General features: G+C 40.6%; 2 protein-coding genes across 2 annotated transcripts; both read left to right on the top strand.

Annotated features, from left to right (window-relative positions):
- The first annotated feature begins 426 nt into the window (after nucleotides 1–426).
- On the top strand, nucleotides 427–11,604 carry LOC131237908 (uncharacterized). The gene is made up of 7 exons (XM_058235963.1): nucleotides 427–865; nucleotides 5,820–5,962; nucleotides 7,713–7,984; nucleotides 8,473–8,627; nucleotides 9,545–9,807; nucleotides 10,713–10,775; nucleotides 11,033–11,604. Exons 1-7 carry the CDS (start codon nucleotides 598–600, stop codon nucleotides 11,288–11,290), a joined length of 1,422 nt encoding a protein of 473 aa, XP_058091946.1. The 5' UTR covers nucleotides 427–597; the 3' UTR covers nucleotides 11,291–11,604.
- Nucleotides 11,605–15,017: 3,413 nt separating this feature from the next.
- Nucleotides 15,018–24,493, top strand: LOC131237909 (26S proteasome regulatory subunit 10B homolog A). Its single transcript, XM_058235964.1, has 10 exons — nucleotides 15,018–15,206; nucleotides 17,700–17,819; nucleotides 18,693–18,829; nucleotides 18,962–19,123; nucleotides 19,303–19,389; nucleotides 19,483–19,569; nucleotides 20,788–20,925; nucleotides 22,066–22,257; nucleotides 22,354–22,452; nucleotides 24,021–24,493. The coding sequence occupies exons 1-10, from the start codon at nucleotides 15,107–15,109 to the stop codon at nucleotides 24,093–24,095; spliced, it is 1,197 nt and encodes a 398-aa protein (XP_058091947.1). The 5' UTR covers nucleotides 15,018–15,106; the 3' UTR covers nucleotides 24,096–24,493.
- Nucleotides 24,494–25,689: the final 1,196 nt, after the last annotated feature.

Raw genomic sequence — 25,689 nt, forward strand, 5'->3', positions numbered from 1 at the left:
AACCATGAGGATCACATGATGCAAAAATCAGCTTTATCTACTCATCAAATGGGCCACCCCATAGAAAAAAAATTCCTACCCATTGATAAATAGAAAAATACAAGAATGGTCCACTCGATAACTGGATATGGCTGATTTTTTCACAAGGTGATCCACGTGATAGAAGGCCAACCCACTGGACGGTTTGGATTTCAAATACACATGAAAGGTTGGTACTTATTCGCCACGTGGATAGTAACTTATAGTCCAACCGGTTGGAATTGAGACCTCCTCCTTTCTTAAAGTGGTCCGTATTGGCATAAACTCCATGAATTGGACGGTTCAGATCGTGAATCACTTATCATGTGGGCCCAGTGCGAGGCGAAAGACACTGGACGTTCTTCCCCAATTTTTTCACCCGAAGGCTTCTTTCCTCTCCCAAAAGACAAAGAATTACAGATTTTTATTTTTTTTTGTTTTTTTTTTTCGAAAAAAAGAAAAATCAGCACTGAGATCTGAAACTCCAAAACCCTAATTTCCAGATCCAGGATCCAAACCTTAAAAATGTCAAGGTCAGCATTGAGAGATCATCAGCGATCGAAGCCGTAGAAATCGAAAATGGCGAACAAATCGACGGTGGGATGGATCCCATTGCAGAAGAAGAAACGGCTGCTATTGCTCCTGTTACTCCTCATCTTCTCCATCTCGACCGCAATCGCCTTTCTCATCAGAGGCTCATCCGACCCCTCATGCGACTGTCTGCTTTCCGTCCCCATATCGGATCCGGGCCGGTCCGAGCAGCGGACCGAGAGAAACTTCGAGAACCCGCTCGGTTTCATGAGGTCGAAGCTCGTCCTCCTCGTCTCTCACGAGCTCTCTCTTTCTGGTAATCTCCGGAAATTTCTTTTATCTCTCCCCCCCTTCTACTAAAACCGAAGGTGGCGTTTGGATGCACGAGCGAATCAAATTGCAAAATTTCGCAGATTTGCGGCATTTCCAGTATTCGCAATGAAGAACTGGCTAATTGCAGTTGCATTCCTTTCAAGTAAAATCTCACTTCTTCACAGATTAACAGAAATGTCATTTGGAGCGCCAAACGCTCCTAACGAATGCTAAGGAAGGAACTTACAGTTTATTAATTCTCCATTTCATCAGAATAATAGTTGGAGCTCCATTTGGTTGTACTTCGAAACATGTAAATCATTCTATTCTTAGGAACCAAGTTAAGATGGAGCATAGCTAAAAAATTGCACTGGGAGCAGTGGCCATTGAGTCGATGGTTGGAAAGAAAATGCCCAGCAGTCTGAAGTAGAAATCAGATGATGAAGATAGTATAGTCGGTGTCATTTTTGGACTGTGCTCCCTCCAGGATTGACACTACGGTTTGGATGGTTTGGGTTGTAGGTGAATGCCATATTTACAGTGGAGGAATTTCCACCACCAGTAGATGGAGGCCTGATGCAACCAAATGGCCATGCAAGCCGATTGATCAAGATTCGAAGTATCCACCCGTTTCAAATGTCTTAATTGATGATCTAGACCAATCCTTGGTCTGATGATTGATCTGATGGGAGCAACAGTTAGATTATATTGTGGGGCTGAGAGGATCAATCGGATGGTCATCATATTTCTAGGATTTATTTGTTGTAGTTAGTTATTAGTGATTTATTAAGTATTTAATAATTTCCCCCCCCTTTTTTTTGTGTATTTTCGTCAATTTTTGTTTTTGTTGGGCCACTTTTGGGGCACCAAATGATGCGAGATTCATCCTGTTTGATAGCCCATTGAGTTAGTGATGCAGGACATGGAAAATTAAATATGATATGCAAGATTGCAGGCTTAGATGACACCAATTCAGAAACAATCACACAAATTCCACATCCCACATGAAAATCCAAACATTCAATTAAAGGGGAATCTATTCGGGTCCAAGCCGACACAGGCTAGGACTGGACCAATAAAATTATAAACCAAACAATGTCAAAGGGAAATAAAATCAACTACTCATGCATAAAAATCAGTCCTTAATCCAAGGGATTCTCTAATTTCAATTCAAGGAACCCTAAGGTGATAAAAAAGGGGCAAATCAATTAGGGATCATGTAATCCAAAGTTAAGGGGGGCGTAACGGCGATACGGAGGCGGAACGGCCCGTAACGGCGCAAATTTTTTTTTTTTTTTTGCCAAAAAAAATGAAAAAATATTGATTAAATCCGGAATATTCTAAGCATTCCAAATATGCATTCATTTATAAATTGGAACATGTTTATGGTGGTGTAACGGTCCACTATTTGGTGAGAAGTTGTATCGGACTGTCTGATTAATTTTTTAACCAGGTAACTTGAATTTGACTACAAAATTCATATATTTAATTTTTTTTTTAAAATATGTAATTTATATACTTAACAACTTGATATTATTTCTCCCTATAGTTCTTTAAAAAAAAATGAAATTAAATTTAGGTAGATGGCGTTACCAATTTGGGGCTGACTTGGAGGACCAATCTATTCTCCAAATCAGCCTCAAATTCATGTTATTTATTGTCATTATCCCACTTATAAATTGGTGGACATTTATTGGATAGTGAATCATAAAAAAATAAAATAAAATCAAAAGGTCCTATTTTAAAAAATAAAAACTCACAAATTAATAATTAAAACTATTTAAGTAATTTGATTTTGGCATTGTGAGTTAGCAATTTCAGTCCATAATTTAATTGTCAAATTTTAAGTTAATATATGTCTCGTGTACAATTATTTAAGGCTTGAATTAGGAGGGACTCAGATGTAAAGTGCAACACGTGTCAAAGTTTTTTGGGCCCCACCCGTGATGAATGTGTTATATCCATAACGTCCATTCATTTTGCCAAATAATTTTAGGGCATGAGCCCAAAAATGAGGCACATCCAAAGCTCAGGTGGATTGCACCATAAAAAACAACAATAATTAAATGTTCACCGTTAAAAATTTATTTGGGGCTAGAAAAGTTTTAGATCAAGCTAACATGTGTGTTTTCCCTTCATCCACGTAAATGCCACTTAATAAGTTAGATTGAAAATAAACGTTACAGTGGACTTTAAGAAAATTTTAATAGTGAGCATTCTATAACCATTTTTTCCTATGGTGTGGTCCACCTAAGATTTGAATATTACTAATTTTTTGAATCCTAACATAAAATGACGTGGCAAAATGGATGGACGATATGGATAGAAAATATACATCATAGTGGGCCCCACTTGGGTCTGATCACATTGGATGGAAAATAAACGCTACCATGCGCCCTACGAATTATTTAACCGTGAAAATCATTATCTCTGTTGCTATTTTTGGTGTGGATGATCTCCGGATATAATTCATTTTTTGGGTGGTGCTCTAAAATGATCTCTGAAAATAGACGAACAGTGTAGATGTAATAAATACATCACTGTGGAGCCCATATAACTTTGATCTCCTTTGAACCATTCGTACAAATCGGAGCTCGAGGAGTGTCAGTGCTCGTCTTTGCGTGACACGTGCCTACAGCAGTATTAAAAAAAAAAAAAATGGGGAGAGAGGGAAACGAAAAGAAAAAAAGAGGGAAAGAAGAGAAGAAAAAAAGAGGGAAAGGGGGAAAGAAGAGATTGAGAGAGAGAGAGAGAGTGAGAGAGAGAGAGAGGAAGAAGAAGAAGAAGAACAGGAAGAAGCAGCCGCAGCCGCAGCCACAGCCGCAACAGGGCGCAGCCGCTCGAGAAGAAGAAGAAGAAGAAGAAGAAGAAGAAAGAGAGGAAGAAGAAGAAAAGAAAGGAAAAAAAGGTAAGTTTTTTTTTTTTTAGGGCCCGTTACAGCCGTTACGGTTCCGTAACGGCCGTTACGCCCGTAACGGCCCCTAACAGCCGTTACGGTCACAGAATTCCGTAACGGCCGTTTCGACCCCGTATCGCGTAACGGGTCCCACCGTTACCGTAACGTCCATAATCCAAGGGATTCCCTAATTTCAATTCAAGGAACCTTAAGGTGATAAAAAGGGGCAAATCAATTAGGGATCATGTAATATAGGGTTAGGATTCATAAAAAATGGCTATGAGAGGATAAAAGAGGATAAAAACCGAGCCAAAAGATGATCCCGCGTGTGGACAAGAACAATGGCCCAGAGCGCACGTGCGTGGGGCCCACTATTCGGAAAAAGCCACCTTGGCCCCGGTCGGCCAGGATGGACTCCAAAACCTCCAAATTTCAGCTCGATCCAATGTTAGGTTTGTGGTGGTGCTCGCGAAGTTTCACCGCTGCGGCCGAAATCTGGAAACCTGCTTCAATGAAGAAATCTGATGCAACAAAAGGACAAATTTGAAGTACGGATTGTGGGGAAAGATGAAAAAAAAAAAGATGATGGAAGATGAGGGTGAATTGGGATTGGCTTCGCACCACGGTAGTTAGCCCTTCGAAAAAGGAGGGCTTCGTACCCACTTTTGAATTCTTCCACAACTCACGAAGAAAGCAGAAAAATAAAGCAGGAATTTTTTATTAACTTCAATGAATGAAAAGAACTACAATGAGTGCCTATTTATAGGGAGAATCCTATACCCAAAAACTCGCACCATGTGCGACACCTATTACTTGGCGATGAAGTAAACTAAAATAAAAACCAAATAAGGAAATCTAAAGCGTTCACGATGTTCTAAATAATAACAATAAGTAAAATCTAAAATATAAAACCAATCCGACGAGTGGGCCACGATCATGAGATCCCATGGTGGGCTTTTCTTGACTATCGGGCCACTTTTCTGAACCAAAACTTGACTTTTAGCTAGGAAGCCTTCCCTGGACGTCGTCATCGAGCCAGATTGATGGTGGGGTCCTCCTCCTACGTACGTACGTGCGTAGGGGGGCGGCGTGAGTGCGCGTGTGTGGGTGATGTCCCCATTAGTTAGCTTTCAAATGAGCCTTAAGGGTTTGCATCCTCTTTTGAGGTTTGCATTAAGGCAAAAGTGTACCATTGTCTGCCGCCCTTTTGGTTCTGATTGATGAATGATTACATGTTAAGTGCTCTGGCACAACTAGCTACATTTCAATTCAGACTGGCATCCCATACAGGTGGGGCCTATCTTTCACTGATCCAGGCCATTCTTCTGATTGGTGTTGTTGGACCCTTCAAGGATGGTCCCTTGTTGCACAATCTATGCATCTGACTGCTGGTCTGAAAGATGGTTGAGAATAAAGTATAGTCAATGGTCCACATTTTATGGCAAAGTTCAAATATCAGATGGCCTCTGGGCATGTTTTATGGAGGTGACTTTTGATTCGTTGCCCATCCGTGGTGGGGCCCACACTATGAATGGTCTAGATCTATGGAAGATGACTGTACAGAAAGCTGGCCTGAACAAAAACTCTGTACCCCTGGCTCAACATTCTATAATTCTTGCTCAGTTTAATTTAAATGGAACCTAATGTCTCAGATGAATAGCTAACGCTTCTACTCTTTTAACTTTAAAAGATTAAACATGATACTTATCATCATCGTTGCCATCGTCGTCATCATAGCTGTGCCTGAGCTTTTTAGGGCTGGCTTTACACACTCAGATTGGCAGCTTTACACAATCAGTTTTGCCACTCATTCAAGATTTGAGAAGGAATGTTCAAAAAGATTGCTTGCTGAAAATCTGAGGACATTAACCCTCCTTCACTGGGACTTGGAACTGACTGACACATCTCAACCAGGCATTTATTTTGTTTTGTTATTTTTTTTACAATTTGAAGGAAATTCAAGCTACCAATGAAATTCTTAATTTGCTTTGCAGACGTCAAAAGCTATTATCTTTCACAGAATTTTATTTAGAAGTATTCACCAAAGAGCATCTCCATGCAGGTGGCCCACTACTGTTGATGGAGTTAGCGTTTCTATTGAGAAGTGCTGGTGCCCAAGTTGTATGGATCACTAACCAAAAACCGATGGAAACAAATGAAGTGATATATAGTTTGGAGCGTAGGATGTTGGACCGAGGAGTGCAGGTAGTATATTTGTGTTGCCAGCCATTAGTATCTTTGACTCAACTCTTTAAACCTTTTCTTTTCCGCTTTTTTCCGATGACCATGATATGGACAGATTTTCTTAACTTCCATTACACGATGAAGTTAATTGTTTCTAAACATTTTGTCGCTACGATGGTTTTCAGAGGTACTATGGAGATTCTGCTTGCTTCTTATATCATTAAACCAGTATTACTATGAGGCACAACTGAAATCTCACTGCATTCAAATCTTAAGATATTATTGGTGTTGAAATTGCTAATCCTAAATAAAATGAAATTTAAATAAAACACTGCATGCCACAGCACATGCATGTATATGTTGTGAAATGTCCAGAGTGACCTTGGGCGAACAAGGCAAATGCCCCTTGAGAAGGGTCCAATCCCTTAGGCTAACCTCCTAATAGGAATGGAAAATTTCTTGTCTCTTTCTATTGTGGACTAGAATCCCGAACACTTTAAACAATGCAAGCCAAAAGCTTTCCCACAAAACTTGGAATCAAAATAAAGATAATGGCAAAGCTTAAATTTTGGCTAAAGAGTCAATGGCTGGAGGTTTGCATTGCCTTAATCATTACCAATCCCTGATATGTATAAGAGCTGTGTTCTTTCATTATTCGCCCTCTTTGTCGACTTTTTTTTAAAAATCAGTAAGTAGTCACAACCCCATTTGCTTTAGTTGATGCCATAAGCATGTACATAAAAGGATGTGGTAGGAAAAATGATTGTAGATGAGCAAGGGCAACTCTGTTACACAGCTCTTTAGTCTGTTTTTCTCTATCTCTTTTTTCGTTTGTTGTTTTTTTTTTTTTTTTTCTTTTCTTTTTTTTTAAATTTAAAAAACTTACATGTAGCTGAAGTCACTATGCTTCTTTTATTATTATTATTATTATTATTATTATTATTTTGCGTTAATGGAAATTAAAAAGAAGAAGAAGAAAAAAGTTAGAATAAAGCTGTTGCTTTTTTAGACCAATACGATACTTACTACTGATGCCTACGAGCTTATAATGCTTCATGATGTGCTAATAAATGAGGAACCTTAGTGTAGAATCAAAATGGAATGGCCCAGCATGACCAGATGCAGCATTATCTCTCTTTTTTTTCTATGTTTTGAGAGGCAATGAGATCATCGATTCACTAGTGAATGAGGTTGTTTTGAGGTCTTCCCTATGTATTGGATCTTCACTGCCTCTTTCCTGATGTATCAACTTTTTTAATAAAAAAGTTTCTGCTTAACTATCCAAAGAATAACATTATCTAAACTGCTCAATTTACGGCAATGTTTCTTAGCAAGTGATCATATGCACTTAAGAGAATTGGAAATATTCTCTTTCTTTTTTGATATTAAGGATATTTTTCTTCTTCGACCGTCGTTACAAGTTTCATAAGAGAAATTGTGTTCCAAATCATCGGTGTCCAGTTCACTTTGTGGTGCATGTGTTCACTGTTCAAGGAGCACTCTTCTTTTTGGTTGTTATCTTGTTTGTTCTGTGTTTTGATGCATACAATCTCATCACCAAGTGCTACTTGTTTTTTGTTCCAATTTTCATGAAATTTGAAGTTGGGATGTGAATGTTGAAGCAAATTTACATGAGGAAGCTATGGCTCTTCTACCCATGTAAAAATATCCATTAGATAATATGTTCCTTTTTAATTCCTATAGGTTTAAATGGTCTTTTATAATGTTATCATTCTATGTCCACCACAATCATAGATTTTCCAACTTGTAGGTCTTTTCTGCGAAGGGTCCAGAAGCTTTAGATACAGCTCTTAAAGCTGATTTGGTTGTTTTAAACACGGCTGTTGCGGGAAAGTGGCTGGATGCTGTTCTTAAGGATGATGTGCCTCGCGTTCTTCCGAAGGTTTTGTGGTGGATTCATGAAATGCGAGGGCATTACTTCAAAGTGGAGTATGTTAAGCACCTCCCTTTTGTTGCAGGTGCCATGATTGATTCACATACAACAGCAGAGTACTGGAAGAGCAGGACTCAGGAGCGTTTAGGGTATGCCCCCAGCTGCTTTTCCCTTGCCCTGTGATTGCATGTTGCAACCCTTACATTTTTTTTTCTTCTCTTTTAACCCTTCTTATGGGGTCAACGTGGCATGTGTACGAGATCTGAGCCAGTCAACAGGCAGGCCCAATGTGCAGTTTTCCTGGCCCAAGAATCAGATCAATCTGCTCGTTAAGTGGGAGATTTGCACAAATGGAATGGGAGGTTTAAACAATTGAACATTAGTCCACATTAAACATACATTTGTTTCTCACCAGATGAGCAGGGTGGCTTGATCTTTTGTCTAAAGTCATCTTACATGGTGGGGGCATGCCTGATGAGCAGCTTGGATCTCGCACAAGTGAGTGATTGTGAAGTCAGAATGCGTGAGCTGCAAGTGAACTTGGAAATGCAGTTGGGTGGTCCCGTTCACATTTATCAGTTCCCTATGTAGCAGTCTTTGAGCGACTTCGTTGATGCCTAATGTACATACCTTGCAGGATAAAGATGCCTCCAACCTATGTTGTTCATCTGGGGAATAGCAAAGAATTGATGGAAATAGCTGGAGATAGCGTAGCAAGAAGGATACTCCGTGAGCATGTGAGAGAGTCGCTGGGAGTGCGGAGTGATGATCTTATTTTTGCCATCATAAATAGTATGCCCCTTTTAATCATGCTTTTTTTTTCCCCCGACTTGTAGCTATTAGTAAACTGTTCCTACTTATTTTGCTACTTCAAGAAGCTTATTCACAGGTGCAACGCAAAATCGAAATACAAATGGCTAATATTCTTGTTAATTATTTGAGAAAATGATGGACAAAACAACCCACTCTCTGAGAAGGCATATGTTTATGGGTGGAAATATGCCAGGTTGAGATCAGATCGAGCCCAGCCGTGTATTTGTCAGGCCGGGACTCCAGGCTATTTTTATTGGGCCTGGATTGCAGGCCTGGTCTTTGACAGTCAGGAACTGGCCTGGGTCTATGGCTCAGGTCACGCCTCACCTGGAAAGATGAAACTTGTAGCTATTAGTAAACTGTTCCAACTTATTTTGCTACTTCAAGAAGCTCACCCACAGGTGCAATGCAAAATTGCAAAATACAAATGGCTAATAATCTTGTTAATTATTTGAGAAAACGATAGACAAAAACAACCTCTCCGAGAAGGCATATATTTATGGGTGGGAATATGCCAGGTTGAGATCAGATCTAGCCCAGCTGTGTATTTGTCAGGCCAGGATGCCAGGCTATTTTTATTGGGCCAGGAATGCAGGCCTGGTCTGTGACAGCCAGGAACTGCCCTGGGTCTGTGGCTCAGGTCACGCTTCACTTGGAAAGATGAAAACTTCATCCAGGATGCCCAGCCTATTTATTTGGTGGGCTAAAAACCAGGTCCTTGACTAATGTATGTGTCTAAGGCGAGGCTTGGACCATTGCCAAACCTATTCTAAGGTCTTCAAGGTTGACACAATGTTTGTTCTAGCAACTCTTCAATATTGGAATTGGTCTGTCCTTTTCTGTAAGCATATCTTTATTTTATTTCTCATGAGGACTAAGCATTAGATAAAATGCAGGTGTTTCGCGTGGGAAAGGTCAGGATTTATTTCTCCGTTCCTTTCATGAAAGTCTGAAGTTGATACAAGAGAAGAAACTACAGGTGCCATCAATGCATGCAGTAATAGTTGGAAGTGACATGAATGCTCAGACCAAGTTTGAAACAGAGCTGCGGAACTTTGTGTTAGGGAAGAAGATTCAGGATCGAGTGCACTTCATCAATAAATCCCTGACTGTAGCTCCCTATTTGGCTGCAATTGATGTGCTTGTCCAGAACTCGCAGGTACCATGTTATTCATAAAAAATAAAATAAAAATTCAGGTATCGTGGTTTTGTAGTTCCAGAGGAAAGCTAATGTCGTATTGGAACATGATCTGCATTTTGTGGAAGCAGAGCCGTTTGGCATGAGGCACAAAGTGCAGATGGCAGAATGTACTGATAGGAAGTGGGTCAGACTGGCCATTTCTGGACTGTGCCCAGCTGATTTTTGTTTTTGTTTTTTTTACTCAGACCAATTTGTTGAATCTTGAGTCGAGTTCTGTGGGGTGACTCGTGGGCCCATGGCACCGAACCAGATTGGACCCAACTAAGTCCAAGTCGACTCAGACGAGTTGGTAATCCATGGTCCTGCTTGCTTTAGGCTGGATTCTGAAGGCCTGTGGCCTAGGATGAGTTGTCAGGCTTGACAATCAAACAGGCTGAGCCTGGCCTTGGATAAAGGCCCAATTGGACAGTCTGGCCTGGCCTGACTTATTTAATACTATCGGGCTGTGTGGGCCAGTTATTTTGCTTATGGGCTGGGTTTGGACAACCCTCAGCCTGGCCTATTCACATCTCTCTGGTGCTAAATGCTCATGTTCCCATAATGTGCTTCAAAATGGGAGTGGAATGATAGCATGTTGGGCTTATTATCCTCCCATCCTCATTCTAGGCAGTGGATGCCGCCTCCTGTTTTCATTTTATGGACTATCTGAACCGGCCCTAATGTGATCTTCCCTTTGTGTTCTCTTGTCTAGAATTCAAGTTTGACAAATATAATCTGGAACTGCATTCTGGTTGAGAATACGACAAAAATCAATTTTAGTGGAGCCTGTTTTGCATTTTAATTATAAGTTTTTTATCCGTATACCCGAAAGGAACAGTTTGATGGCATCATGCTGTTTTGTTAACCCTTTCTTCCTTGTTTAGGCACGAGGAGAATGCTTTGGGAGGATAACCATTGAAGCTATGGCATTTCAACTTCCGGTGCTGGTAAGCCCCTTTCATGATAGATTATTAAGTGATGCCAATTTCTCAACTGCATAATATAACACAAGCCCCTTTCATGATAGATTATTAAGTGATGCTGACTTCTGAACTGCATATTATAACACATGCCGGGGTGTACCTTTTTGGAACAAGTATTGCTTGGTTCTCTGTGATGGGATAGTATTCATTAGTTTATGTACTGAGTTTTTGAGCTGTGCTCTTATTAATAAAAAATTCTCTTTATGGATGCAACAAATCAGGGGACAGCAGCTGGAGGCACAACGGAAATCGTCATCAATGGGTCGACTGGTCTACTGCATCCTGCGGGGAAAGAGGGTGTCACTCCCCTTGCAGAGAACATTGTGAAACTCGCCACCCACGTTGAGCGGAGGTTGACAATGGGAAGAAAAGGCTATGAGAGGGTGAAAGAGAGGTTTTTGGAGCAGCACATGGCCAGTCGTATTGCCCGGGTTCTAAAGGAAGTGTTGCAGAAAGGCAAAGGCAGCTCCAGTTCTTAAGTTGAGAGATTGCTGTGCTGCCAATCTAGAAACCATTGTAATGGTAGAAGATTTTCATCATCGACTTCAATTTTGGAATGTTAGATGGTAGCTCTTAAAGCTCGAGATCGTGTGTTCGAATCAGCACCTAAAAAGGACAGCTTATACTCACAAAATCTGGTGTATGGTCATGTTTCTATCTATTATGTTTTATAACTAGCTACATGATCTGTAGATAAGCCTAGCATTTCTCTTTCTCTCTGCACTATGTGCATTGTACAATTGTCAGTACTATCTCTAAAGAAAGATGAAGAATATTGCTTTTATGCATGCTACATGATTGCTATCCAAAGCATTAAATGTGACCTGTTGTGGTGACTGGGAGTCTGGGACTGTTAATTTGGTAGGCATATGCTAAATAATTGAGGCAACCCACTAGTATTCAGTGTCCTGAAAATGGACAAACAAGTTGAGCCAAAATTGACCGGTGGTGATATGGGCCCACGGTCTATGTAGGACTCAACATTTGCTGACTTTTGGACCGTTTGTTGCAAAATATGAGGCCTAAATGTTAAGATCACATTGGTCGTTTGGAGAAGATAGGGGGATGACGTGGAAGATATGATTGAATAAATCTAGGTACATGCAAACAAGATTAAGATCATGACAATCAAGAAAGCTTGTTTACTGCAATGTTGGATTTTATTCTTGAAGAATTGAATAGATTATCCATCCAATTCATCACCTGAAGTACCTCTTCATTTCAACAAAATTGCAATATATTCAAACTTTGATACCGATAGACAAAATTCAAGCTTGCGTTTTTTTTTTTTTCATGCAGCAAGGAATGAAATTTCCCAACATTTTATGGTTGTCCGGAGTCTATGAATTACCATTTTAGCTAAAAGAAACTTAATATATTGCACAAAATCAAACTTCACATTACATTCATCTAGAGACAATAGATAGCAAGAGGTACTCATGAGCTGAAATCAAATGCTTCACAACATTATACAGCTGAAATCAGAGATTCATGAACCGTGACAGCGGTCCATAAATTGAAAGGCTGTCCAAAAACTGCTTTAGGAATTGTGAATATACAAATTTAGCCAAAACCCACATAACATATTGCATTACTTAAGCTTTTATTAAGAACCCACTTCACAGAAAACAAAATACTCAAATGCTGAAATCGGATTTTCACAACATCAAACAATTCAGCTATAAAATAAGAGGAAGAACACGAAATATTACCCAAAACCCACATAATAAATGACGCAAAACCAAATTGTTGATTTTGTATTCTCCTTGTTTCTCTTAGGCTGTGTTTGGTTGCACTAAATATCATGAAATTTCATTATGTTTCAGGATTAATCAGTCTACTTTGGTGCAAAATATCCATGGGCACGACTCCAACATCAAGCACTTAATTGCAAATTGCAATGACTCATCTACATTGCATTTTGCATATAAGCATGACATCAAGAGCATCCACATCATGGTCCCTATCACAGACGGAGCACGGAAAAATAATCACATGGATGCAACAATCTCATCCGTCTGAGTCTGATTAACGATGATAGATTTGGATTGATGACTATTTGTCTTTTGGGTGTCCATTTGATTACCACAGATTGGATGGTTATGAACTCGGGATTGTTTGATCATTACCATTTTTAGACTATGCTCCACTGAAAATGAAGCAATCAATCCGGAAACTCCGGATCGGCACGCATACATACCAATGGTGGATTAGTTATCAAGACAGTAGTAGTCAGTGACTAATACACAATGGAACTTGGAAGTAAGGTTGCAACTGGGTTAGGCCAGATAGGCCTGGCCCGAGACCAGACCTCTTTGGGACCGCGCCAATTGTCGAGGTCCGTGGGCACGACTTGGGCTTGAGTTTAAAGAACAATGTCTGTGGGTTTAAGACCCGGATGCCATGTGATTCGACCGAGTCGACTCAATTTCAGCCTAGCATGACGAGTCAACCCCAATTCGGCCGAGTCAGGCCATTTCACCGGGTTCCAACTAAGACTGGATGAGTTGGCCTGGGGTAACAAGTCATTTAACCAAGCCAATAACTAATTGGGCCGGGTCTAGGCTCTCCTGAGTGTTAGAAATACCGAAAAATAAAATAAAATATTTTCTTTTACCAAGCTAAATCACGTAAAATATACGCTATTATTAAAGTGTGATTCACCCCCTTATCAAATTGCTGATGGGTTACAGGCGAATTGCTTCTAGGATAAGACAAGTATGTTTGGATCCTGCGTTCAACAATCATAAAGGGTCTACCTAGGAACAATTTTAAGCAGCAGATCTTCTGGCAGAATCAAAATGAGGATGTATTAACAGTATTCTAAAACAGAGATGCAATCCTTAGGATCCGATGAATGAGGAGAGATGTGAGTTTGAGATGATGAAATTTGGACCGAAATGGTCCAGTTTATATAGGCAGGCACCGGGGAGTAGATAAGTTGGGCCGGGTCACGAGTCATTTAACCAAGCCAATAACTAATTGGGCCGGGTCTAGGCTCTACTGAACACGTGGACTGCATTGGGGTGGGCTTGGACTCGGGCCCATCTGTTGAATCTGGACATGTTTAAGCCCTTCCTGACCTACCTCAATTGCAATCCTAATCGGAACTATGACTGTAATGGGCCCAGTTAAATCCAAATCAGAACCGGGTCCGGATCATAAAAGGAGACCCGGATCCAACCCAGAACCCGACACTATCTTTTCCCCCCTCATTTTCGTGTTTCTCCTCAGTCGTTTCCCAACCCAAAAACAAGAAGCTTTCCAAGATAATTAAGGGTGCGTTTGGATGCACTATCGAATCCAATTGCAATAATTAGCGGAATAGAGGCGAAAAACACTCGGTGAATGTCCTAGCTTCAGATTGCAATATGTCATTTTCAAGCTTTCAAGTTGGGCTTGAAAGTAATTAGATTGAAATTTAAGCCCTGATTCACTAGCTATGAAAGAAAACTGAATTTTTTGCAATTCAATTCCTTTGTGCATCCAAACGGGACTTGAATAGGATTACCGGAATCTGATTTCGTAAGACCAATGTTGGTATAGCCTTCTTTTAAGCTGCGTGTTTTCCACCTTCAGAGAGAGAGAGAGGACAGATCAGCTTCCTATGTGCGTTTTATCATCATTTTTAAAACGGTGGTGATCATCCACCATAGAGGTGGCTTGTACGTTAATCCAAACTGTTCATTCTTTTTTCTACATGGTGGCCCACTTGATGATTGGACCAGACCAATATAGCAATCGGGCCGGGCCATTCATCTCTATCCTGGCCCACCAGCCTGGTTAGATTTCAAGCCCAAGCCCATACATGAGTTCTAGCTTCTGGTCCACTGGCCTACTATCACTCCACGGGACACGTGGCAGGGTGATGTATTAATCGGGTCCACCCATATACTGGCACCAGGACGGATGGCTTACGTTTTTAAAACAAAACCTATAAGACAATCCTATCCATTACTTAGTATACAGTTCATCCAACTGAATATATCCACCGTCGCTTTAATGACTATATATCCGATGAATAGAATTATTTATAGGAAATATTTTTGAAATCTAAGCCATCCATGATAGGGACCTAATAACAACGGACCTGATTTGCACATCTTCTGATCATTTATCCTGTGGAGAGATGGCTCTACCATATCACAGTTCTTCCAGCTCTACTGTATCTCATCCCCTCTATAAATATTCCAACAGTCCTGCTTTTCTTCTTTCATTACCCTTCTCCAAAGCAACCTCTCTGTCTCCCAAAAAATTAAAAAAAATCTGATTAATTATCAACTGTCGATCCGAAGATGAACGATGGAGAAGAGGCAGTGCGTCGCCGCAACGTCGTCAGCGAGTACCGGAAAAAGCTCCTCCAGCACAAGGAGCTTGATTCCAGAGTCCGAGCAGGTCTCTCCATAAAAAACCCTAATTCGTTGTTTTTTCTGGTATTTGAAACCCCTAATGTTGATAATTCCACCCCAACATTGCCGAATACGTTAAAAAATATCATTGTTTCCTTTGAGTGCTTTCGCAAATTGCTGCTACGAACAAGCTGCCATTTTGAGATGGAAGTAGCTGTTTGAAGGGGGTGGAATTCAAAATCCCTCTTTTATAAATGAGAAAAATGAGTATATTAGGGTTTCCATGTTTCCATGTGGCTGATTGCTTTCTTGATTTCTTTGAAGATTTTTACTTTTGTGGATTGGGGTTTTGAAAGTAATGTCATTAGACTTGGGTTAGATTTGATTTGTTTTAGCGTCTTTGGATGATTGAGATTGTGATGGGGCAAAGCGGGATTATGGTCTTGTAGTGGGTTTGATTGGTTATAAAAATTTGGGTTTTTCTTTGAAGACTAGGGTTCTGATAGTAAATTGGGGTTGTTTGCAGATCCGTGGTCTGGGAGATGGTATGCATGTGGTTTTCAGTTTGTAGAAGTGAGGCCCAAGGTTGAGTGGTCCAGATCATTTGTCTTTTGGGCCCCTGCAGTGGATGGACCATGCCCCAAAAATCTCCCATATGGATGATTCTAGCCGCTGATCTTGGGCATCTTTCAGTTGTAAGAGGGACATTGCAGTGTTTCTCTTCTTAACCGTCTATTTATAGGCGAAAAAAAAATTTGAAATGTTAGGATCACACACACACACACACACACGGGTACAATCTGAAAAATGTGCATGATGTTGTGTTATAGAGTAATTGACCTAAGAGTTTGCAATGTGCATGATGTTATGCAATAGAGGAATCGACCAAAATCTTCTAATGCTGCTTGGGGTGATTATCCCAAGAGGCAAATCCAACTCAGGGTTTGTCTTTTTGCTTGGCAGGGGTGCTATCACCTGGTGGAGTAAAAAGCAAACGTCGAATGCCTTTTATCCATGGAGGCGGAATACATTGTCTGTTGTGCTGCGGTTCAGCAGGGAGTTTGGCCCAGAGGGTAACATATGCGTGCTGCAGTTCCTGAGAGGACTATGTTTTATCCCCATTGCCTTTGACCCTGTATCCTTGAGGCCGGACAATACTTATGCTGTTGATTTGGCAAAGAGCCCACTTGGTATTCCACTTGGTGGGTGGCCTTTGAGCCTATATCCTTGAGGATGGGTGATACTTCAGCCATTGATTTGGAAAAGGGTCCACTTGTTGGGTGGCCACTGGTAGTCAGGTTCAATGATTCAATATTCAAGTAACTACGAGTAGGTTAGGAACATATCCAGAATTTTCTTAACTACGTTTTCTCATCTTATTAAAAAAAAACAATAGGAAGGAATATAAACCCAGTTTAATCTAATTCAAAAGTCTCAATCTGACCAAAGTTCTGAAATGGAAAATTGATGACTATATCCCTCATCCTGCAGCTAAAACAAAACATAAAAAATTCTCTAAAATTATTGAATTTTGTGTTGACAAATAGATGAAAATATAGCTCTAGATGAGTAGTTGTCCATCGTCATACATAAAAAGTGGAAGGGATCCTTAGATGAAAAATTATTCCCTTCTAAGAGGTCAAGGTGTTGAATTGTGTTGTGAATCATTTTTTCTATTTTCTTCTTGATGTTTGGGTTGTCGAGGATATAATCTGAAAATGAGGTCACAATTTGGCGGGATGTTTTGTTCAGTGGCTGGAAGGAGCTAAAGGGTGCGGGTTGTTGGACCCTCTCAAAACACATGCAAAAAATATTTTTTGACAGTTGTTTGTTTGGGGATCCCTGTGTTGTGGGTGTGGGGTTTTAGTGAGAGCCACAGTGGGGGCATGTTGTGTGGATTTTTTGGTTCTATTGGCATCAAGGACCCAAATGTGGTGGAGGCCATTGCTCTCAGGATTATGGGCTTAAAAATTTTCCCCATCCCCAGTGATTATTGAAGGATACTCAAGAAATGCTATCATTTGGGCTAAAGGGTGTGCATGTGTGTCGGTGGCATTTGGCAGATGACCCAGAAGAGGGGATTGATATTCATGGAAATTGCCCGGTGTCTTTTACACTTGATCCTAGGGAGGTGAATGAGGAGGCCAATCACCTGACTAAGATGGGGGCTCTCAGCTCGTCTTTGGATATCTGTTATGAGATAACTGTGTTGCTTCTGTTTTGTTTCTGTCTTTTGGGCCTCCGTGGTAGCCTTTGTTTTAGTAGCTGTTTTGTTTTTATCTTGCTTTTGTATCTGCAGGTCTGTGTAGTTGTCCCTGTTTGTGTTTTTTTCCTCTCTTTAATAAATTTCCAATTCATAAAAAAGGGTCCCATTTATAATGGCTGTGATTGTCCATGATGATGTGTTTTGAGATGTTAGTTCTTTTATACCAAGGTTAGGATGTGATGTGCAAACACATTCTTGTTAACATTTGTGTTTATCCAGATTTTACTAGTTATTCCTAAGCACCTAAAGTTTTTTGAAAATTGAAAAATGCAGTGAGGGATAATCTGCGTGGTGCAAAAAAAGAGTTTGCTAAAACTGAAGATGATTTGAAGTCTCTTCAGAGCGTCGGGCAGATCATTGGAGAAGTTCTTCGTCCTCTCGACAATGAGCGATGTAAGTACTCTTCCAAATATTTCTGACTCACATCCTTGAAATTCATTTGATCTCAACTGTGTATGTAAAAAACTGATGATTAATTGTCAAGATGGAGCTGTTTTTCTGTCATTTAATTTGGTTATAAATTATACCATGTTACAAAGTGTTTAAAAGCTAGCATACAATAATAATGGTGCATGTTGGGTTTGAATAGGTCGGGCTGACAATATGGGTGATAATGGGCCAGGCCCAACCCCAGCCTGACCCTAGTGCTGTAAGCTTTGGCCCAGCCCTAGTGCTGTAAGCCCTTGGTCCTGTCTCTATGGGGTTACACTGGGCCTGTGCTGGCCTCGTAAGGAAATGAGTGACACGATCAAAGGTTTGAAATAGTCTAAATGTAAGATTTTTTTTTTTTTTTGGTCGCATGTGCTCTCCATCCACTACAAGTCCCATCATATAAACAAATTACACATGAATGTTGAATGGGCCCCTAACAAGTGTCTTCAAATGATCCATCCTTTTGTGCAACAGTTGCCCACTTGATTATTGGATCGGGCCAGCCCATTCATCATTGGCCCCAGCCTGAACTGAACACCGGGCCTGGATTTTGAGGCCCGGGCTAAGCCCAAGCCAGGGCCTCGGGCCAAGTTTAGGGGCCTAAGCCCTGGCACTGCAAGGCTGGGGCAGCCCATTGCCACCCCTAGCAGATGATCCGTGTTTTACTTGCAATAATCATTCTTCAGTTTCTTGGCACATGACTTTCTCATATATTCGATAGAACACTACTCATGTTCCTGGTCAGGTTTGTCTCAGTACTTTCCTTTCTCTCCTCGATTGCGATGCTCTTGAGTATGGGAGGCTATGAGTCTGATTACTTCTGTAATATTGCAGTGATAGTCAAAGCTAGTAGTGGCCCCAGATATGTTGTTGGCTGCCGTAGTAAAGTAGATAAGGAGAAATTGACAGCAGGAACCAGAGTTGTTCTTGACATGACAACCCTGACAATCATGCGAGCTCTTCCACGCGAGGTACCTCACACACATTATATACAGTGGTTCCTTGTTTGGAGAGCCTTTCAACTGCAATTCAGTCTACCTTCCTCAAAAAATTAAGAAGAGATTCATTTGAACTTGATGATGATCTGTATGTTTTAATTCCAGGTTGATCCGGTTGTGTACAACATGCTTCATGAAGATCCTGGCAATGTTAGCTACTCTGCTGTGGGTGGCTTGTCTGATCAAATCCGGGAACTCAGGGAATCTATCGAGTTGCCTCTCATGAATCCTGAACTCTTCATTAGAGTAGGGATCAAACCGCCGAAGGTAACCTTTTGATGGTGATTTTCTCTATAGATATGGTCTGTTAGTTCTTAGGTTGCACTGCCTAACTAAATCAGAGGTTCACCAATTTAAATTGAGATGAAATTATATGTATTCGTTTAGAGTCTTAGACCACAGAAAGCATTTGGATAATCGATCCTAACCACTGCTATTTTTTTCAGGGTGTTCTCCTTTATGGTCCTCCTGGAACAGGCAAAACACTATTAGCCAGAGCCATTGCTAGCAATATCGATGCTAATTTTCTCAAGGTTAGGCTTTGTCCGCTTGGCACAAAAAGATTTTCCCATTTTGCTTACACTTTTCAAAGTTTGAAAGATATGCACAACTTGATCTGCTTGTAGGTTGTGTCGAGTGCGATAATTGATAAATACATTGGTGAGAGTGCTCGATTGATCCGGGAAATGTTTGGATATGCACGCGATCACCAAGTAAGTGCTAAATTCCTGGTTTTGCTTCTCATTTTGTGATAACTCTGTCAATCTGTCCAATAGCATTCTTGCTATCCTTGAAGACCTATTTCAGTGTCTCATTCATCAAAGATGTGCGAAGCATTTTTAAAAGAAAACAGAGAATGTCATGTGATGCTGTTGATTACAGTTGGTGCTGTTGTAGTGTTGCACTTCTTTTGGATGTTTGACTTGTGATGTTGTTTCCAGTATAGCTTATTCTCTCCTTGTACGAATATTTGGGTTATTTACCAATGCATCCAAAACAACATGTTTCTTTTATGCATGAATCTTACAAATTTATCAGCTTCTCGGTGACAATCGATAATATGCGCAAGAGGGGAATGGTTCTTCCCAATATGTATCTTCTGTGCAAGCAGGACGCTGAATTGGTGGATCATTTGTTCATTCACTGCTCCTTCTCATCGGATGTTTGGGCAGGTACCTTGTCATTAGCAAATGCCCGTTGGGTTATGCCTTCTTCGATTGAGGATCTCCTTTCCTTGTGGCATGAGGAAATGGGAAGAATTGGTAGGAAGAGATGTAGGATGGCTCTACTTGTTATCTTGTGGGCAATTTGGGGAGAAGGGAATAATTGATGCTTCCACAGTAAAAGCACCACAATCGCAGGAGTTCTTAATAGGTTTATCCTCCTTTTCCGGGATTGGGGTCCTTGATTTGGTGTTTTCGAGTCTCTCCAAGTCATGGGGCTGGCTGTTGTTGTATGTATTAGTTTCAGTTCTAGGTCTGCTGTAGGTTTTGTTTAGGTATCAGCCTTTTTCTATTTTTTCAGTTTCTTTCTTTTTTGTTTTGTTTCTTGCTTGTTGTTTTGTTATTCTTTTGGCCTCGGCCTAATAAAGTTTCATCTTTAAAAAAAAATACAACTCTTTTTTCAGTTTCTTTCTTTTTTGTTTTGTTTCTTGCTTGTTGTTTTGTTATTCTTTTGGCCTTGGCCTAATAAAGTTTCATCTTAAAAAAAAATACAACTCTTTCTAATGCCTTTTCTTCTGTTGCACTTCTGTAAGATATTTGACTTGTGATGTTTGTTTCCAGTATAGCTTCTTCTCTTCTTGTCTGAATATTTGGGTTATTTACCAATGCATCCAAAACGGCAATTTTTTTTTTTTTTGGCATGATTCTTACAAACTTATGGGGTTCTCAGCAACAACTCTTTCTGATGTTTTTGTTCTGTTTGTCCAGCCTTGCATAATTTTCATGGATGAAATTGATGCCATTGGTGGACGCCGTTTCAGTGAGGGAACAAGTGCAGACCGTGAGATCCAGAGGACACTAATGGAATTGCTTAATCAGCTGGATGGCTTTGATCAGCTCGGAAAGGTATGCCCATTAGGGCCATTTTTGAAGTGGCTAAAGATATGTCAAATTGTCAATCCAGTCATGGCATAGTCTCTTGGTACTAGCCCCATTGTTCCAAGATTCTTCTCCTTCTTTGATTCAGTCATATCTGGACCAAATCCGTCTGCCTTATATTCAGGAAAGCAAAATTCTCTATTGCAGATTTTCCTCTACAATAATCTGCTGTGATTATCATAGAAGTTTACACAAGAGCACATTTGCAAATAGAGAAGATTAGGTCTCCAGGAAGCACAAACCCGCCAGGAGGCTGAGAAACATAAGCAAAACATTGTTCCTCAACCCCTAAATAACTATCTGCTGGATAAGCAGATGATTTGCCATCTACCTCTATACACACATAGGACAAAGAATCTCAATCCTACTTGGTCCTCCCTCACATCGTAGGAGACTTGCTGTCTCCAGTGTGAATTGTTTAGGAAACAGTCTTTTGTGAATCCTCTTCATTCAGATTAAAATCCATCCATGAAAAGAGGAAGTATTCTGCCAAAATCTTTTGAAGCTAAAACAACCATTGAAAGAAGTACATTGTTGCACCAAATTCCATGAAATATCATGAAAATTTGCACCGAATTAGACTGGTTAATCATGAAATTTCATGATATTTGGTGCAACCAAACATACCCTAAGGGCCTGTTTGGATGGTGAGAAAAGAAAAGTAAAGAAAATGGATGACTTTGCCCATGATGGATGTTTCACTAGGATAGCAAAAGAAACATTGGATTTTGAAATGCTATCATTACCCAAACAACATAGTCAAATTCTCATGCATGAAATATAAGGTGACTTTTGTGAGAACTTTATTTGGATTTCCACTTGTTATCCAAACAAAACCCAAAACTGGAATCCATGGGAATTCATGCTCATACCTCTTTGGAAATCATCATTGGATCATCGTTATAGTTTTGTTTGGTTTTATGTCTTTTTCTTTTCCCACCATCCAAAGTCCAAACAGGCCCTAAGCGAAAATCACATTGGTCCACACCAATTCGAAATTCATATAACCATTCTTAAGCTAACTGATGGTTACTATTTCTTTTTTTCTTTCTTGTCTATGGTCATCTATGCATTCATGCAATCTGATTTTTGTGATGTGTGTGCAAGGTTAAAATGATTATGGCGACAAACCGACCCGATGTTCTGGACCCAGCACTGCTCCGTCCAGGGCGATTGGATAGGAAGATAGAGATTCCATTGCCCAATGAGCAGTCGCGAATGGAGATTCTTAAGATTCATGCTGCCGGTATTGCCAAACATGGCGATATCGACTATGAAGCTGTTGTAAAACTTGCTGAGGTCAGTCTTGCCCTCGTTAGCTGAAGAAGCTTGTTGATGGAAATGGAACATCTTTATCACGTCCTGACCTGATAAGTTTCTTCCTAAAATTAACAGGGGTTCAATGGAGCTGATCTTCGCAATGTCTGCACGGAAGCTGGGATGTCAGCTATCCGTGCTGAACGAGACTATGTCATCCATGAAGACTTCATGAAGGTAAGTTTTTCTTTTCATATCAGTGGTAGATGGAGAATCATTTGCACATCATGTGGATGACTGGGATTTCATTTGGGATGGAAGGTGGCAGTAGCATTTTGTCAAGCAGGATATTAGTTCTCTTTGGTTAGCTGGATTCCTTAGATTTGTCCATAGTTACTTTACGTGAAGGGTCAATCCTACATTTCATTTCTACAAGACGTAATCTTGCATTGAACTGTTCGTGATGTGGGGAATTTTGTCATCCTTGGCCCTGGGATATGCATGGTATCCCTGAGCCCTGAGCCTGTATGAGTGTGGGCCCTGGTATGGCGATTCTTTTCATTGTTTATCTGATGGGACCTACCATAGATGGGGTCAACCCAGGCCTCTCCTTGATGGGGTGGTCTGAACTCCTATATATCTTGACCTGTGATTAAACATTTAAGAAAAAGTTTAACGGCCATGACGTGCACTGAGATAAAGGCCTGAGATAAGATGGCTATGTCGAAGGATTTTAAAACTCCCCTCCTGATGTGCGTATTCTACATCCATGCGCTCCATCCATTTTGCCAGATGATTTTAGGGCATGAGCCCAAAAATGAAGCAGATCCAAATCTCTAGTGAACCATGCCATAGGAAACAGTGGTGATTGACCATTAAAAACTTCTTGAGGGCTACAAAAGTTTTGGACCAAGCTGATATTTGTTTTTCCCTTTATCCAGGTTTATGTGACCTTATCTACTGGTTGGATGGCAAATAAACATTATGGTGGGCCCTAGGAAGTTTTAAATGGTGGGGCGTTCATTTACCACTCTTTCCTATAGCGTGGCCCACCTGAGATCTGGATCTGCTTCATTTTTGGGCTCATGCTCTAAAATGATCTGGCAAAACGGATGAATGTCGTGGATGTAGAACACATACATCAAGGTGGTCCTTCCCTTTGCCTTTTAAGAGCCTTGCACCAACTCAAGTGGTGCAGTTCTTTTTTTTTTTTTTTGTCTCCGTTGCACATGACCAAACCATCTAGATCTAAGTCTACTTTCCCTTATCTTATTACCTATTGGTGCTACTCTTAAATTCCTCGAATGCATTCACTTTTGATTTTTCCTTAATCATCTTGCCATCTCAACATCCTCATTTCTGCTACACATCCTATGAACTTGTTATTCCCCAGCTACCCAACATACGTACATGCACATGTATACATGCATTTATTGCATATCATTAACATGTGGAGATTGCATGGTTGAAAAACTTTAATCAGGTTTATCTTTCATAAAAAAAAAAAAAAAAACTAATTTGGTTGAGCATGTGCCCAGAAAACTTTTTTTAGTAACATGTACTGGATCGTGTCATGCTTGAGCCGACCCACTCCAGTCCTGGCCCATCGACATTGCAGCCTTTTCTTGTCCTTTAGGGCGCGTTTGAGTTGCTGCCCCAAATTTCATGATATTTTGGTGCAACCAAACACACCCATAATTTTTCAAGGAAAAAAAGGAAAGAAAAATAAAAAATACAAGGATATTATTCCCCATCGGTGTCTGCCTTTATCTAATATCTGTTTGCCCATGTGTACCATGTTTCAGGCTGTGCGGAAACTGAACGAAGCCAAGAAACTCGAATCAACTGCTCATTACAATGCCGACTTTGGAAAGGATTAGAACATACCTTTCCGTTCTCAAGCCATGGATGCTGGGGCAGTGCAGTGCCGTTTTCCCATCAGAGAGAGAGAGAGAGAGAGAGAGAGAGAGAGCAGTCAACCAGCCTGTGTAACACCAGGTAAAACAAAAGCAGTGGGGTTGGTGAGCAGATGCCGGTACCTCTCTTGCATGATGCAGACCTCAAGATTAACTACTTGGGCGTTTGTCTCAGATGGTTGTTCTTCTTTTCCAATATACATGATACATGGGAGTGTCAGCATCTTGCTTCAAACATTATTAAGATGTGAGGTTATGACAAATCTATCCAAATTAAATTATATAGTAGTTGATGACTCTGTAAGTGAAGCAGGCTTTTACGGTTTGCTATGGTTTATTCTTAGTGGAGTTTGTTTTGGTGATGCCCGCCCATCCCCTGTATACATTGCCCTCTGCATGCAGTAATGGTCACAGGATTGGATATTTTGGTAGCAAACCCTTCTCTCTTAAAACTCCTTTCCAAATTCAATAAATATTTGGTTGATCGATTGATTGCATGTTTTTATCAAGATTATATAATTCAAGAGTATCATTTCCTATTTAGATCCATTTTGAAAACCATATGCGAAGTTGTAGGCACAAGTAAAAAAAGGATTGATTTGATACATTTTTTATCTGGATATTTGATGTTCAGTTCAATTTCGTACTGGCCATCACGGGTTTTCTTTCTATTGGTGCTAGCTTGGTAATGCCATGCAACCGTTCGATGGGTTTGAATGTTTTTGGTCGAGTTTCCAGAGGGTGGGGCTGAGCCCTCAATTTCCAATATTGATGGGTACTGCTGGGGTTTTGGTCCGACACCATTTTCCATTTTGGCTCAAGATGTTGCTCTATGACAATTAAGGACCAACAGTGGATGGGCTGAGCCCCAGATGGAGCTTTATGACCATGATGGCATGGAGCAGGGCTGCAATTTCAGAACCAACGATGGTAGGCTGATCCCCCTCCTGACTTTCTAGCCTGAGCAGGTTGGCAAATAGCACCTTCGATCAGACCCTTTCTTTTTTGCAGTCTTCTTCGCTCATGGGGACACAAAAGGTCCAACCTCCGTCTCAGGCAGAAGAAGCATTGAGATTAAGAGTGCCCCAATGGCAGCACGATGGGTCCAGTCATTTTGACGGGCACATCCGCACCAACCACTTGGGAGAAGTAAAAAGCCATTGTTGCTAGGATAGCCAATGGCCTTGGCCAGGCCAAATCAGTTGAAGTCTTAGTTGTTGGGATAGAGACCTGAACCTAGGCCCAGCCTAGCCCATCCCATGTCGGACTCTGGGCTGGCAGGGCTGCACCTACCAATGCTAAATAAGCCGGTGGTGTCCCCTACATTTAGATCCCACCCAGATGTCCATTTTCCACAACCATTTTAGATTTGTAAGTGTACCAGAAGGTTTGGAACTCTTCATAGAAATTATATGATCCTCCAGTTTTTTTTTTTTTTTTGTTAGTGGGCTGATGTTTGAACCTGTCCATTGATGGAATGTGCAGTGGCACCAAAAACTCGTTGATGGGACAATCCTAATCCGTTGATTGGACACCTGCAAATAGCTGGTTGAAGGAA

The sequence above is a fragment of the Magnolia sinica genome, chromosome 2 (assembly GCF_029962835.1).
Source record: "Magnolia sinica isolate HGM2019 chromosome 2, MsV1, whole genome shotgun sequence".
Lineage (NCBI taxonomy): Eukaryota > Viridiplantae > Streptophyta > Magnoliopsida > Magnoliales > Magnoliaceae > Magnolia > Magnolia sinica.

Excerpts from the sequence above, each read along its gene's own strand:
- LOC131237908 (XM_058235963.1), top strand. The coding sequence starts at position 598 with ATGGCGAACAAATCGACGGTGGGATGGATCCCATTGCAGAAGAAGAAA. Across the intron at positions 866-5,819 it reads TCACGAGCTCTCTCTTTCTG|GTGGCCCACTACTGTTGATG; the intron begins GTAATCTCCGGA and ends ATCTCCATGCAG. Across the intron at positions 8,628-9,544 it reads TATTTTTGCCATCATAAATA|GTGTTTCGCGTGGGAAAGGT; the intron begins GTATGCCCCTTT and ends GATAAAATGCAG.
- LOC131237909 (XM_058235964.1), top strand. The coding sequence starts at position 15,107 with ATGAACGATGGAGAAGAGGCAGTGCGTCGCCGCAACGTCGTCAGCGAG. Across the intron at positions 19,390-19,482 it reads TCGATGCTAATTTTCTCAAG|GTTGTGTCGAGTGCGATAAT; the intron begins GTTAGGCTTTGT and ends ATCTGCTTGTAG. Across the intron at positions 20,926-22,065 it reads GCTTTGATCAGCTCGGAAAG|GTTAAAATGATTATGGCGAC; the intron begins GTATGCCCATTA and ends TGTGTGTGCAAG.